The 15,077-nt window shown below is 51.5% G+C and overlaps 1 protein-coding gene across 1 annotated transcript; it reads right to left on the bottom strand.

Annotated features, from left to right (window-relative positions):
* Nucleotides 1–336: 336 nt before the first annotated feature.
* On the bottom strand, nt 337–12,622 carry SALL4 (spalt like transcription factor 4; the record flags this gene model as incomplete). The annotated part of the gene is made up of 4 exons (XM_079543384.1): nt 337–759; nt 1,490–1,797; nt 2,492–5,017; nt 12,553–12,622. The coding sequence occupies 4 exons, from the start codon at nt 12,620–12,622 to the stop codon at nt 337–339; spliced, it is 3,327 nt and encodes a 1,108-aa protein (XP_079399510.1).
* Nucleotides 12,623–15,077: the final 2,455 nt, after the last annotated feature.

Here is a 15,077-nt window from a genome sequence, read left to right as displayed (position 1 = left end):
CCCCAAGTATTTCACTCTAAATGAAGAGGTAAATAATCTAAACCTTTGGAATTTCAAGTTGTAGAAATTTCTGTAAGGCTGTACACATTAAAGTCACACATAAGAACTACTTTGCAAGACCCGCATCTTTCCAAATAAAAGGAAAACCTATTCTTTATTATTTACTATTTGCAAAGCAATACCATGATTGTACTCTGGGCAACGTAATCTTACAAAGACAACCATAAAATCATTTGCACGTCAATAGGAAAATAGGAGGCTGAAGTGGAATCTCTTAAAAATATATGTTTGTATATATATATTTGTTCTTTCTGCACGTCATCTTCACTAGAGCTCTTAGCTAACAGCAATTTTGTTCTCCTCCATGAAGTGAGGGAACTGATGTTTTGGCACGTTGTCTGCAGCAGCTCCGCCGGCCTTTTCCGTGTCAGAAGCAGCCCCAGACTGGGTCCCATCCGCTTTGGAAACCGTAGCAGTGTTTATTGCTGAAGCACCCGCAGCACTGCCCGGAAGGGTCGGTAAGCCGCCGCTCTGGATCACTGAGATCTCGTTGGTCTTCATTGCTATGCCATTGCTGAGTACCGCCGTGTACTGATTCCACACTGTGGGGTCAATGCTCACCGAAGGAGCCATGATATCCTTGGGAAACATTTCGGATACCTTCTTGGGGTCATTCCCCAGTAGAGCCATGGGGTTATCGATCGAAAGCCTCCTTCCCCGCCTGGCAGAATTATTCCACATGTGAGTTCCCACATGGACCTTTCCAGGAAGGGAAACAGAGAATCATTAATGCCACAATTCTTTTACGACAAACTCACATTCTGCTTTGCTTGCAACTAGAAGAAGCTATGAGTGCATTCATAGTCAGTGTGCCTTCAGGTAGGTGTTTAAGCCAGTTGTTCTCGCCTGCCTTTATCCTCACCCTTCCACCTGCATGACAGTCACTCAGCAGCCTTTTGTAACCATGGCTCCTCAGCTTACTACTGGAGCGCTTGTAGCAATGTGTTCCTACACTTATTTGGAATGACATCAGCACAGTTGCTCCCCTACCTTTCAAAAAGGAAAAGCCACATTATCTGCCACCAACAGACTGCACTGAAGCAGTACTACTCAATGCAAGATAAGAAAAAAGAAGAAAGGCCTCACCAAGCAATTTGGAAGAGATGTTACACCTAAGCTAAAATCTTCCGTGCCGCACACAAGGTGCTGCTGCTTCCCACAAGCGATTGCTCACAAATTGCACAGTTTAACGTCTTCCCTCCCCAAATGCATTTATGCAAGTAAACTGAACATTTCTCATAGGACTGCACCAAGGAGCTGCGAGTCCCCTGCAGGGCAAATGGACTAATCTGAAGACAAACAGACAGGAGTCAAAGCGACCACTTGAAGAGCCAGAAGAAAGCCCAAGCTGCTCCCAACAGCAATAGTTCTTCCCTCCTTGCTAAGGCCTTCCCCAGCAAAGGGGACCACAGTGCAGCAGGCAGCTTACCTTCAGGTTCCCTTTCGTTGTAAAGGCTCTCCCACAGATGGTGCAGGCAAATGGCTTTTCCCCTGTATGCGTCCGCTCGTGAATCTGCAGGGCGCTGGCAGAGGAGAAGTTCTTCCCACACGTAGTGCAGATGTGCTGTTTGGCTGGACGGCAGAACTTCGGTCGTGGCACCAGAAGAGGGGCAACACCAGGGGAGAGAGCTGGTGGGCCAATTAAATGGCTAGTGCTAATGGGACGCTCACTTGGTATTTCCATTTTTATGAGGGCTGGTGGGGCTCTAACAAAAGTAGCTGGAATACTATTTCGACCTTGAGAGAAAAAAGGAATATATATATATATATATATATATATATATATATATATACACACACACACATATATATACACAGACATTTATCTACACACACCTGTACCCACAGTATTTATCCCACCTACACTACATCTGCATTCAAGGAAAAGTCTGTCTGGGAAAAGTCCCCACCTTTAGAGATACATGCTTGCAGAGCTCTGTAGAGCCCTACGGTAGGGCTGTTACACACAAACAAATCTTCTCATTCCTGTCTTTTCTAATGAACTTAAGACTTCAACATTCTCACTTCCTTACCAAATTTAGATAAACATCATTCTTGGTGCTAAAGAGCTCAAAAAACCCCACAAAATGCTCCAGTATTTTAATGCCACATTCTTGGGTTAAATGGTTTTCCACAGAATATCAACATGTATACTTTAAATAGCTACAGGGAAGTATCAGGTATGTCCAGGAAATAGAGCAAGCACACAGCCTCTGCTTATTTTAAGGGGCTGTGCTCCCCTTGCATGAGATCTTTTTTTTTTTTTAAGCCTTGAACTTTTTTTAAAATTTTGAGTCTGAGGCAGGAAAGCACGGTCTAAATGGAGAAGGGGGAACTGAACCGGTTTTTCCTCCTGTTTGTCCTGCTAGGAAAGGCTTTCTTCCATCCCACTCCCCCACCCCAACTTATTGCAGCATTTCACATTACTCACCATACTCTCCATTTGCAAAGTGTAGCCCAGGTTCTTCTTTAATGACTTTCCGACCAATGTTGCCATAAGTTAAATCCAAAGCAACGACCCCTTCCATCTCTCCAGCAGCACCCTCAGGGCCCTCTGATTTACTTCCCGTGCCTACATCTTCTTGGCTGGTGAAGCTCGGGGACTTTGACCTCACGCTCTCAGTTTGGCTGTTGGCAGGGGACAGAGCCTGCAGCGAGGTGGACTCGGAGGCAGCAGGACTTCGGCCATTCTGATAGTCTGGATCTCCAGCCACAGAAGACGAATCGTTCGTCATGCCATCACTTTCTGTAGAGCCATTGTCACTAGACTTCAAGCTGCTTTGCCGTTGCAGGTTCAGAGCAGAGTTGACAATCTTCATTTGATTCTCCAATGCTGCAATGCCAGAGAAGCCAGCGGCTGCGGCCGGCAATTCCGACTGTGCATCGAATGGGGTAGAAGGTTTGGAGGAACTCCTGGGGCCATCCTGAGACTCCAGGTCCTCTTCCATCTCCATGCTTTCCATGCTCTCATCTGGGCGGCTGATGTCACCGTTCTTCTCAGCTGCAGCAGGATCCACTTCAGCACTGTCACAGGTATTTTCCGGCAGGGGTGTGTTAGGTATCTGTCCCCCCATATGCATGCGGATGTGCTGCTGCAACACAACCGCATTTGTGAACTTCTTCTGGCAGATAGGACACGAGTGTTGCATCTTCAGAGGAGTATTGGCCCGATGGACACCATAATGAGTTTTGAGATTCCCTTTGGTGGAGAAGGCACGGCCACAGATTTTACATTTGAACGGCCTCTCCCCGGTGTGGGTACGATAATGCATTTTGAGGGAGCTCTGGCAGCTCAGCACTCTGTGACAGATCAGACACTCGTTGGGGTCCGCAGTGGACTTATCGATGTTCTCAACCAGCTGCTGAAGCTTGGATGTTTCTGAGCCTTGCTCGTTCGACCCGGCCACGTGGAAGATGCTCACGCTGCAGGCAGCTTGCGGAGAGCTCAAGCTCTGCTCCGTTCCTGATTCATGACCGACTGCCCCAGATGAGGAAGAGCCGCCTTCGCTGTCTGGAGAAGGCCGAGAGGGCAGCTCTGCTGAGAAGGCGGCCGGCTCCTTGGTGCCCGTGAGGCTGGGGGCATTCGGAGGAGCGCTGGAGGCTGCAGAGGTAGGCAGGGTTGTCAGCAGGGGTTTGCTATCCACAATCAGGTTAGACTCATCCAGTGGCACAGACATCCCGTACGGGATCCCACTGCTTGTGGGAACATTGTCCAGGTGCTCAGGGACCGGGTAAGGGTTCATCTTGATGTGGGGGTATTTGTCTTTGTGACGCTGAAAATGCACTTTAAGGTTTCCTTTGGTTGTGAAGCGGTTACCACAAATGTTACACTTGTAGGGTCTCTCCCCGGTGTGGGAGCGGAGGTGGATCTGCAGGGCGCTGTCGTTGCCAAAGACCTTGCCGCAGAATTTACACTTGTGTTTGAAGAACGGCTCCTCCGCATTCGATTTGCTTTCAGACACACAAATATTGGGAGGTTTCCCTTTCACCCTCTTTGAGGAATCTATGACAGAAGAAACGGCCGAAAGGGGATTCTGGAAGATGACGGAGTGGGAGGACTGAGGTAGCAAAGGATTCGGGAACCGAGAAATGGAGCCGGCGAAGGTTCTGCTCGCCTCCGGCTTCAGGGGGAAGGAGGAGGAGAGGCCGGCAGCCAGCGAGCCGGCGGCCGCAACACCAGTGTTAGCATGAGGTAGTTTGCCTTGCTTCAAGGATTCCAGCGATAGGCTCTGGCTCCCCGCCTTCTGCCCGATCAGCGCCACGGCGGCCGACAGCTGCTGGGACATGTGAGCACCCAGCGCCTTCAGCGGGTCGGCGGCAGCGGCTATGGAGGGGTGCAGGGCGTGAGGGGCCATCATGGCGATCTGGATGCGGATCTGCTCCGTCAGCTGGATCTGCTGGAGCTGCTGCTGCTGCAAGCACACGAGCTGCTCCAGGATCATTGGAATAGCGTTAAAGCTGGCGGCTGAAGAAGCGATGGCGTCGGTGGTACGCTGGTTCACAGCCACTTTAGTGCCACGTATCGTCTGCAAAGTCACGTTAGTGTTCGGTACTTTGGATTTTGGTAGATAGCTCAGCCCAGGAGTCGCGGGTGCAGCCGGGGGTTCTATTTTGAGGTACATCCCTCCTACCGATTCCGCGTCGATTTTTCCTTCTCTCTTTTCCGCGGAACCGGCGCAGCCCTTCGCCTGAGTGTCCTTGCGTGCCCTGCTATCCCCTCGGTCACTCGAGAAGCTCCCGACAGCAGCTTCGGAGAAGCCTTCAGGAGGGACTGCTCCCTCGCTGTCATTCATGATTAGGACAGGCGGATTTTTAGTGCAATTTTTCTTATGCTCAAGGAATTCAGAGAGATCGAAGAATTCTGCACAGCATTTCTCACAGATCTTTGTTTCCTCTGTTCGGCACCTTTTGGAGCTCATTTCGCCATCTCCATCACCTGGGACGTCTCGTGGACTCCCTTGAAACAAAGAAGTCACATTGTTAATTGCTGGATTTAGACTGGCCCCACCACAACTGCAAGCCAAAGACACAGGATGTTCTGAGAGTCCCACAGTCCAGTTTGTGGATTGAAATCCTACTCCTTCGCCACGAGTGCACTGGCAGTGTTAAGAAATTACGCATCTCAGTTCTGTTTTCCATAAAACCAATACAAAGGAAGCCTCATGAGGCTTGACAGAAGTTTATCGCAAATCCCTTCATACAGATAGAAATGGAACAGTACAAGCCAGCTAGTCCCTGCAAAATGGCTTGGAGTGTGACCCAGGTGAGAAAAAACAGGCACCCTAACAGAGGAAAAACCTGATTACTGTAAGCTAACTTTATGTTCAGTTGTTTTTGTTCGTTTGAACTTCAAAATTCTTAGTTAATGGCCTCACAGAAATTGTTAGCACAAAGTTCAGAGCAGTTCATTCTTCACTGTACACCAATACAGTAAATGACATTCATTCCTCCATTACGGAGGTAATTACTACCTAAGAGGGCTGACAGAAGCATAATTAACTCTAATATTAGCTCTGAAATATTTCAGAAGCAAACTCACATGAAAAGGCCTCTAGAAAGTCACAGCAATAACAAGACAACAATTAACTCACAAGAACCCCAGAGGCAGAAATGAACCTACACTGATGCTGACAACTACTGGAATGCCGAGCTGTAGCCCTGCTTGTGACACACGTGAAGTTTCAGACCCAGTGAGGACGCAGTGCTTAGCTGCATCTGTAAATTATTCCTTCTCTCACTAAAAGGAGACAAAACCCGCAGGTCCACCCCTGCCCTCCACCTGCTGCCACCCCACAAACCAAGCACTATTTGCAAGAGGACACATACAAAATATGTCTCAGGGAAGTACCAGAATGGGAAGAGAGGTTGAGAAATTCTAAACCAAAACAGGATGTTTTTGCTCAACCCAACCATCCTTCAAGCACCAAGCTCCTGCCAGCTCAAGGTGGGTGAGCATGCAGGAGACGAAGCTCCAGGCCCCTGTACTGCAGTGAGGAGGAACGGGCACAGCTCTGGACAGCCCAGCACCACACAGCATCCTGCAACCTGCAGTAAGCGCTCCAAGCCTTATGGGTGCCAGGGCACAGCAAGCAAGTCCCCCACTCGCCTCCCACACGCAGCAGGGGCACGTTGCTGCAAGTCCCACCACCACAACATCTGAATCAAAAGTCCCCTTGGATTCAGGTCCCGCATCTCCAGTGCTTCACCCCAGGGCTGAGCTCCGATTCCACACTACCAACCCACACTGTCCTGAAATGGAACCAAGCACTCTGCAAGCACCAGAGCGATCTGTGGCTTTCATTTTAAAGGTGTAACTGAACCACACATCCGATACGTGTATATCCTGTACATGGCAGGGTGGAGGTGCCTGGGCAGCAGCCCCAGCACGTTCACCATCTGCTCTGGGGCAGCATAAGAGCTCTGTGGGGGGTGATATTGTAAACCTTGACATTTGTCCAGGTAAAAGAGTATTATATATACATATAAATTCAACTAATCAAAACTTTAACTGCTTAACGTGTTGAGTGATGGAAGTACACAGGAAAGCTTTTTTAAAAAACTAGTTCAACTCCAGCCTCTGTGCATTGGAGACCTGCTGTACTGCAGTCTGCGGTACAAATCTGGGCACACGCAATTCTACTAAACACACTCACTTCAGGTTGCATTTCAAAACGAGGTGTTCTTAGCTGTGATCAACACGGTTTCAAACCCTCATATCTGAACAGCAAGACAGGGAGAGCGACACATTTTTTTTCACCCCTCCCTCCCAAACAACTTTCACAAATGAAGGAAATGAAAAAACAAAAATAAGAGTTTTGTTGACATACTTCCCACTGCAAGCGGGAAACTGATGTGTCTAAATTCAATTTAACTACGAAAAAACAAATCTGGTCTGTAGAGTGCTTAAGTAGGAGAAGTACATGATGCAGAACTCGGTCAATAATTAGTGTCAGCTGAGGTCAAGAATGGATGTCTTCAAGCTCCCATGTCTGGGACAGTCCGAGCAGTTTCAATGGAAAAGAAAGCACTCAACAGTGGAAGAAGTGCCTTCTCTCTGTGCTGCACAGACTCTGGGTCTTTCCTTGACTACATGAGTAACTATTCCCACCCAACAGGTACTTCACAGAACCACAGCCGTAAACACCAAAACCTCTTTTCCAAGTCCTTTAGCATTTGGAGCTTTATCTTCCCCTGAGTTGCAAAATACCCCTAGGTTTTGCTTCAGGAAGAGCAACACTTTCTGCCCACGTCTCCTGTGAGCACACACACATCGCACCACTGAGTTTGCGTCTCCATGGAGGCCTCATGAAATGCTTCAGGTGGAGCAGAGATGCCCACACAACAGACTATAGCCCACCCCAAGGAGGTGTTCCAGCATAACCCTGTCTAGACAAGTTCTCAAGCTACTTCCAAGCATACCATCATAACTCCGTCCCATTGACAGCTCCTTCTTCTTTTGCCACCAATAAGACTGTGCTACATCCAAAGACTGTCATTCCCCTCCAGCTCCAACAAAATCCACATCCCCCATTTCCAGAACTCTGAGGAGCTCCAGAAGCGACTTTTCTGGTCTCACACACCCCTGCCACTGCTCAGATGGAGCAGCAGATCCCCAGGCCCAGGAGCAGCAGGTGAGGCTGCCCCGTGCAGCTGCCAGCACTGTTACCATCACATTTTGTTTGCCAGTTCCCCCATCAGCAAGGCACTAGCTGAGCACTCCAAATGAACTGAATTCCCAGCTTGCATTGCCCTGCTGTATGACACAGAAGGGAAAGAAAGGCATAACGCTTCCCTACAACTCAGGGAAATGAAGTACAGCGCTTCATTTATCTCAAAACACTTTGTTGGTGGTGGTTTGGAAGATACACAGCAGGAATACGGCGCTCAGTCACCCCACTGCAGCTGGGACACAGAGGAGCACTCCAACACCCCACTGATACCAACACCACACCTGCACCCAGCTGAGCCCCAGCTCTGAGCACTTCCCGAGCAGCCCAAGCCAGCCACAGCACTCTGCTCTGCCCTCTCCAAAAGCTTCTCAGGAGCAGGGCTTCTCCTGGCCTTGGTGCTGTGGGTTTTGGTTTGTTTTTTTTTTTTTTTTTGTTGTTTCTTTTTTAAATCTCCCCACCCCCGAATTTCAGGAATGTTATCTCCCAGCATCTAGTTATCCAATAAGTTAGAAGAATGCAGTAAACCCAGCAGGGGGGTTAGATTGAATCACTGGCAAATGGATGGAAAAAATCCACTATTGTGTAGGACAAGGCGGTCATCGACAAGAAGGGCTGATAAAATCCACACTGCTCGAATTAAGGGAGGTGGTTTTTTGAGAGAGAAAGAGCCAGTAAAAGAGGAGAGAAGTAAATCTTATCTGGTTTGATTTCATTCCAAGCAGGGCGCTGCTGGCCCTCTGCTCAGCTCAGCAATTAGCAGCCTCCTTTTTTTTCAACTGTGAGAAAGTTTTCTTGGATGCGATTTAGAAGGAATCGCTCAGGGCTAAAACTGTTTTCTTTTTCCTCCTTTGGGCAGTTTAATGCCTTCGGCGAGCACTTTTCCCTCTGACCAGGTATGATCAGCTTCTAATACTGGAACATGATTTCGGCTGTGGACACACGTGCCCGTTTCCTGCAGGCTGGGAGCAGTCAGCCTTGAGGTGCCCTCTGTGCCCCCCAGCACTGCCCTGCTGCCCCTCACGCCTCCAGCTGACAAGTCTGGCCACTTCTAGAACTGTCTGAACTTTCCCCTCTGCCCTAACGCAAAATAACACATTTTTTAAAATACATTTATAGTTAAAGAAAAAGTTAAAAAAAAAAAAGTCACTCATTTGAGTACGCCAAGCCTTGGACTGATTTCTTACAGGAGTAATTCCAAAGGCCTCTGTGCTTTCTCTGCCGAATTTATCTGCAGCATTTGTTACCCAAGCCATCCACGTGTTACCCCGACTGCAACTCCTCGTGCTTCCAGGTTTCCTCAAGGCCTTTTTCTAAACCATCTGACCACCTATCTAACGACTTGCTTTTTGGTCGTCTCTCTACCAAAGAGAAAGATCCGCCCAAGGTCACCGTGAGCCACGGCAACACCGCACCCGAGGGGCAAAGCAGCGTTCAGCCGCACGTGGAAGAAGAAAAAAGTTCGCAGCTCTCGAACCCAGCACACCGCTCACAGCCCCCCCCTCTCCCCCAGAGAGGCCCGGAGCCCCGCTCCCACCCCAGCAGCCTCCGGAGGTCGTTCCGAAGTGCTTTACAGCCCGGAGCCGCCGCAGTGCCCCCCGCCCGCGGTTATCCGCGCCGCGCGGAGCCCGGCGGACAGCGGAGGGCACTCACGGCCCGCGGGGTGGGGGGAGCGGGGCCCGCAAACCCACGGGCCACCCATGCACTGGTATTACTTTTCTTCTTATAATTATTTAAAGCAAAGGGGCTCCCCCCGTCTTGCTACAAAGCAAAAGTGCTGTAACAAAAATAGAGCTTTCCCCCCCGCACGAGCAGCCCGGCCCGGCCCTACCTGCTCTGCGCGAAGCTCCGCGGCGCGCTCCTCCCGCTGCTGTGAGCGCGGCGGCCCCGGACCGCACTTAACACGAGTACAGTGTTTAAGACCGAGCTAAACGGCACAAACCCCGCTGCCAAGGTCAATTGCATGAGAGTCCTAATTGTAAGCCTGACATCAACTTACCACCCACAGCAAGCGGGAGGAGGCAAAGGTTAGAGCAGCAGCTCTGTCAAAACGTCACATGCCGCCGAGCCCAGCGAAGGGCTCCATCACTACAACCAATATAATGTTTCACTTACGTAAAAGGAAAAACAAGCGGGCATCGCCCAGCCCCGGGCCCCTCCGGCCGCGCAGCCCCGGCGTCCCAGCCTCTCCCACCCCCCTCCCCGCTCTGCGCCCATTTCGGACGAATCCAAACGAATAATAATAAAACCCACCGCTACCAAACTCGTCACTTTCCTCGTCGAACACCTCACCAACATCAGCACAACTCCACGCACAGAGCGCGGGACTGAAGAAACGAAGTCCAGAACCACCCCGAGAAAAGCTGCAGTTTGATACTGTATTTTTAAGAATAAATCAGATGTTTTTATATATATATATTTTTAGTGGCGGCTACGGGGCACAATGGCCATTTTCATCCCCTTTGTGGAAATGCTAATTTCTCTCTATCGCATGATCCCCCGATGCCCACCTGCTGATTTTTTGACCTGTTAATTGATCACCGCGTTGGCCGCGCCGCAGCTTAACGCGCCGCATTGTTCGCAGAGGTGGGTCCGCATCGCTTCGGGAAACAAAACAAAACAAAAAAAAAGGGCATTTGCAAACTAGGAGATAAGGGCTTGATTTTATTATTTCGATTATGTATATACTGTCGATAACGTCCCAGCCAAATCCCTGCGGTATTTCCACTTTGTTACGTGCCCTCAGCACTCCGACACACCTGGAGCGGGGAATACGGGTACCGCTTCGGAGATCAGACACTCGGAACCCACGTGTTTTAATTTGGGAAGGCACGGAGCTCCCGCAGAGCTCGGGGCCGCGCCGCCAGGACGTGTCCCGACCGAGGCCGGCCCGAGGGGTCCCGGCAGAGCGCGGCCGCGGGGCGGCGCCCGGCAGCTCCATCCCGGCTCCATCCCGGCGGCGCTCCGGTGCCTCCGCTCCGACCCACAAAGGCGGCCCCGGCCCCATCCCGGCGGGAGCAAAACCCCCCGGTGGGGTGAGAACTTCGCCAGGTTCCCCCTGGCCCGTGCTGCTCCGGCTCTCATGGGGGGCGGAGGGTTTCATAGAGGGATATGTAAAAAGAAGGGCGAGGAAAAAAGAAAAGGGGATAGAGGGAAAAAAAAAAAAAAAAAAGGTCGACCAACACAAAAGCAGCTGCCCATTGCCCCAAGTGCGCGGTGCGGAGCGATCCTCCCCTCGCAGCACACCTCCCCCGCCCCGATGGGCCGCATCAGGAGTTATTAACCCTTTTGTTTCAGCGCAGCCCCGGAGGTGGCTTTCCAGCAGCGGGCAGAGATTTACATGTGGAAACATCACCTCCATCCCCCAACCTAACCATATGCACAAAGGAAAACAGTCATGCATTAAACATGGGATTTATTGCCTTCTGGCCAGCTTGCCGATTCTTAAGTCACCATTAACCGGACCCAACAATTGCACATTTCGACTCAAAGAAGAGAGAAGGGGGAGGAGGAAAAAAATTAAGAGCCCTAACCTCCTGCGGTTTGGGAATCAACAGCTCCCGTAACGTGCATTGGTATCGATCAATTCCAGGACTGTAATCCTCCCTCACCTCCCCCCCCCCCCCCCCCCCCCCCCCCAGAAAAGCAGCCCTTTGGGAAGGCAAAGAACCCCCAAAGCTTTAGAGCTGACCTACAGAAGTGCTTGACCACAACACCCACAGTTCTAAGGAAGCGGCCGGGGCCGCTCCGGCAGTTCTTCCCGCACCGCTACGGACCCCGGGGCCGCCGCCGCCTCCCCGGGAGCTGCCCCCGCTCCTCCGTACTGCCCGGGGTGCGGAGAGCGGGGAGAGCCCGCAACGCAGAGGAGCCCCGCGGGGAGATGCGGCTCCGCCGGGGGAAGCCGGGCACGGAGACAGCCCCGAGCCTTCCTCTCTCCTGCGGGGAAACGCCGGCAAACAGCCACTTCTCTGCACGCCCACCCAGGGCTCTGGGCTAATTGAAGTTTAAATATATCCTTTCCTCTTCCCTTCGCAAGGCAAAGGGCTGCGAGCTCACCGAAAAGGAGGCAGAGTGATTTGCGGGAGAGAAATCCCCCGCACCACCCAAATACAAAGCGCTCCCGCACACCCCGCGTTAGCTCACCGGAGTTATTTTAGGAAGTCGGAAATCAAAGATGGCTGGAGGTCAAGCTACAAAAGGTCCAGGGCGATTGTGATCTCCAACAAAAATAGTCCGAGCGCTCCCCACCCCCCCCCCCACCTCTTTTTTCTCCTTTTAAAAGCCCCACAAAGTCTTCATCTAACTACCGAGAAATAGGCAAATCGGGAAACCGAAGGAGTTATTTCCTACCCCCGAGAAGATGGTTCACAATTCCTTCCGTCCCCCCCCCCCCCTCCCGCCCCCACCCAAAATCCTTTCCGCCCCAGGGAAGGTTTGGGGGTCCCCTCCCACGGGGCCGCACCCTGAGCGTACGGGGCCGCCGCACCCCGCGCCCCCCAGGCGGGATCCGGCGCTGCTCCGCGGGACGGGGGGGGGAAGCGGGGCACCGGAGGCCGCCACGGCGAGGGCCCCTGGGGCCGTGCTGCGGGCAGCACCAACCCGCAACACCCCCGTGCGGGCAGCCCTGTGGAGCAACTCCGCGGTGGGCCCCCGAAGGGGAGCGGAGCGCCCCCAGAAAGCCAGCGGGGAACCGGGGTCGGAGCCCGACGGGGGAAGGAGCAGAGGGCGAAGCACGAGGGTGAAGAAAAGCCCCCCCCCCCCGAGATCGCCCCGCTGCCTCCGCCGCGCATCAGCCGGGCTGCAAAGCACCGCGGCCCCCCCTTACCACTTGCAGCATCTGGGGGCTGCTCCTCGGAGTTGATGTGCTGGGGCTTCGCCTGCTTCCGTCGCGACATGGTGCACCAGCATCGGGAGCAAAATAGTAGCAATTATTTTCCTCTTCACAACAAATTCCTAGAGTTGGGAAATTACCCCCATTGGGCGGAATGCGCATGTCAGAGTAATTATGATTATCAATAATGCATTGCGATTTATCATGGGTCCCTGACAGCTGATTGGCCTGAGTCCAAGGGCTCACAGATTATTCAAATAAGGTCCATTGATCAGGGCGCACCGGGGCACGCTGGGCGATGTAGTCCCGGCTCGGCCCCGCGCGGCGACAAAGGCGGTGCGGCCCGGGGGGGGGGGGGGGAGCAGATCCCGCTCGGGGAGTAAACAAACACGCGGCCGCCAGGGCCGATAGCTTCCTTATCTCACCTGCGCTTTTTATATTGCACTTCTGAGATACTTTTTTTTTTTTTTTTTTTTTTTTTTAACCTCCCTAAAGAAAGCAAGCAAACAGAAGCAAAAGACAATACTAATTTCCCTCTTGTCGTTAGATAAGGTGGAAAGGAGATTGTCCGAAGCGGGGTCTGCTGGTGCTGCAGCACGTTGAGGGGCTTTACGAGCGGATCCAGACGGCGTGTAATTACGCTTGGCGTTGCTTCATTTGTTTAAAGCCTTCTTTTAAGTCTCACTTTCTGGGGAGCGACAAAATCGAGCCAGTCGCGTTTTTAAAAAAAAAAAAAAAAAAAAAAAACAGAAAAACAAACAAAAACAACACGTTGCACGCGTGAAGGATTCATGTGAAAAACTCGAAGCAAGAACGATGGCGCGCACCACGTTAATTGCGTCAGTGCAGAGCAGAATCCGTTTCATATTTTCCCTCCTGTTTGATCACGCGTGAAAAAAACGCACCACCGTTACCCCCTCCCCCCTTCACCCCCCCCGGCCCCAACCGGGTCACCGCCTCGCCGCCGGCCGCGGCACAGAGCCGGCCGCTCCGCCCGCCCCCAGCGCAGCAGCGGAGCCCACCGGGATACGGGGACGGGCGTGCGGCTCCGGGACGGTTTGGAAGAGCGAGCTGCAAAACGGGCGTGGGAGTCCTGAGCTCCTCTGCTTTCGTGCTGAATCCCCTCCAGGGACTGTGAAAAAATGGAGCGGGGTGACGAGGCACCGGGGAGTGCTTGATTTGGCCGAGGGGTGATTGAATCATAGAGTGGCCTGGGTTGAAAAAGCCCACAGCGATCAATCGGTTCCACCCCCTGTTGTGTGCAGGGTCGCCAACCACCAGAGCAGGCTGCCCAGAGCCACATCCAGCCTGGCCTCGAATGCCTCCAGCGATGGGATTGCATTTATTTGGGTTCAGAAGATGGAGGTTTGGTCTGTTGGACCCCATGTTTGCTTACCATCGTGTCCCTCAGCAAACTGCTTGCCGGGGTCTGTGCCTCAGTTTCCCACTTGTAAAATGAGGACAGCATTTCCCCAGCTGCGAAGCTGCGGGACTGCAGACATCAATCCATAGAGCTGTGGGTGGAGGGGGTGGGGGGATGACTCAGGAGGGTGATTTAGAGAGAAAAAGCCAAATCTTGCTAGAAGGTGGGGGGAGGAAACAATGGTAGATGACTGGGCCGTGCTGTTGCCACAGCCCATTGCACAATGCCACAGTCTCCTTTTACTGGTGACTTTTTCAGCATTTTTATCAGCAAAATTTGGGATCTGTACCATTATTTTAAAGTTTGAGCTGTGGACACAGCCATGTCAGGTGCCCATAGGGCTGCAGGACTGACTGCTTTGTGGGTTGTGTGGGCCAGCCATGAAAGGACCTCAGCACTGCAGACCCAGGGGAGCCGTGCACCGTGATTCTTGTTGGTTATATGTTCTCTTGGAGTTTTGTTTTCCTTTTGTAGTGTCTCCTGAGGGGTTTTATTTAGGGAAGAATAATACAAATCTTAGAGAAAATGCGGTGGAGCAGAAGGTATCACCTTCCTCCTTGGGCAGCTGTTGGAGGTTGGGGAACAAATTCTGTTTTTCACACCACTTTCCTTGCCCTTTCCTCAGTCCACAAATATCACTGCCTCACAAAGCCCTCCTCTTGGTGGGGTATGCTTAACACGCAGGAGAAACTCTATTTAGTCATATGGAATAGCTCAGATTAACAGGTATTTAAAATCATTTTTATCTGGTGTTACTCCACCCTCATGCTCCCCAAAGAACTCTCTGTATCTATTTGTTTAGCCAGCAGTTTGAAATGCTCTTTGTCTCCAAAGTGTGTCCTGGGGAAATAGACTGTTAAACGAGATTGATAGCAATTGATCCACAGATAGGTATTTACATTGATGAATTTTCTCCTTTTACACTTGATATGCTCAGAATAACCAACAGATTTTCATTTATTACACACAATGCTGCCAGCCCACACCAGTCTATTTATTAAATACAGCGCTTTAGATATTATGCTGAGAGCCAGACAGCCCTGTACAGTAGATCCATATTTAAAATGGGGATCTCACATGGAGCATTTGTACTGAA

Source organism: Tetrao urogallus, assembly GCF_951394365.1.
Source record: "Tetrao urogallus genome assembly, chromosome: 16".
NCBI lineage: Eukaryota > Metazoa > Chordata > Aves > Galliformes > Phasianidae > Tetrao > Tetrao urogallus.
This window is presented reverse-complemented; position numbering and strand designations above follow the sequence as displayed.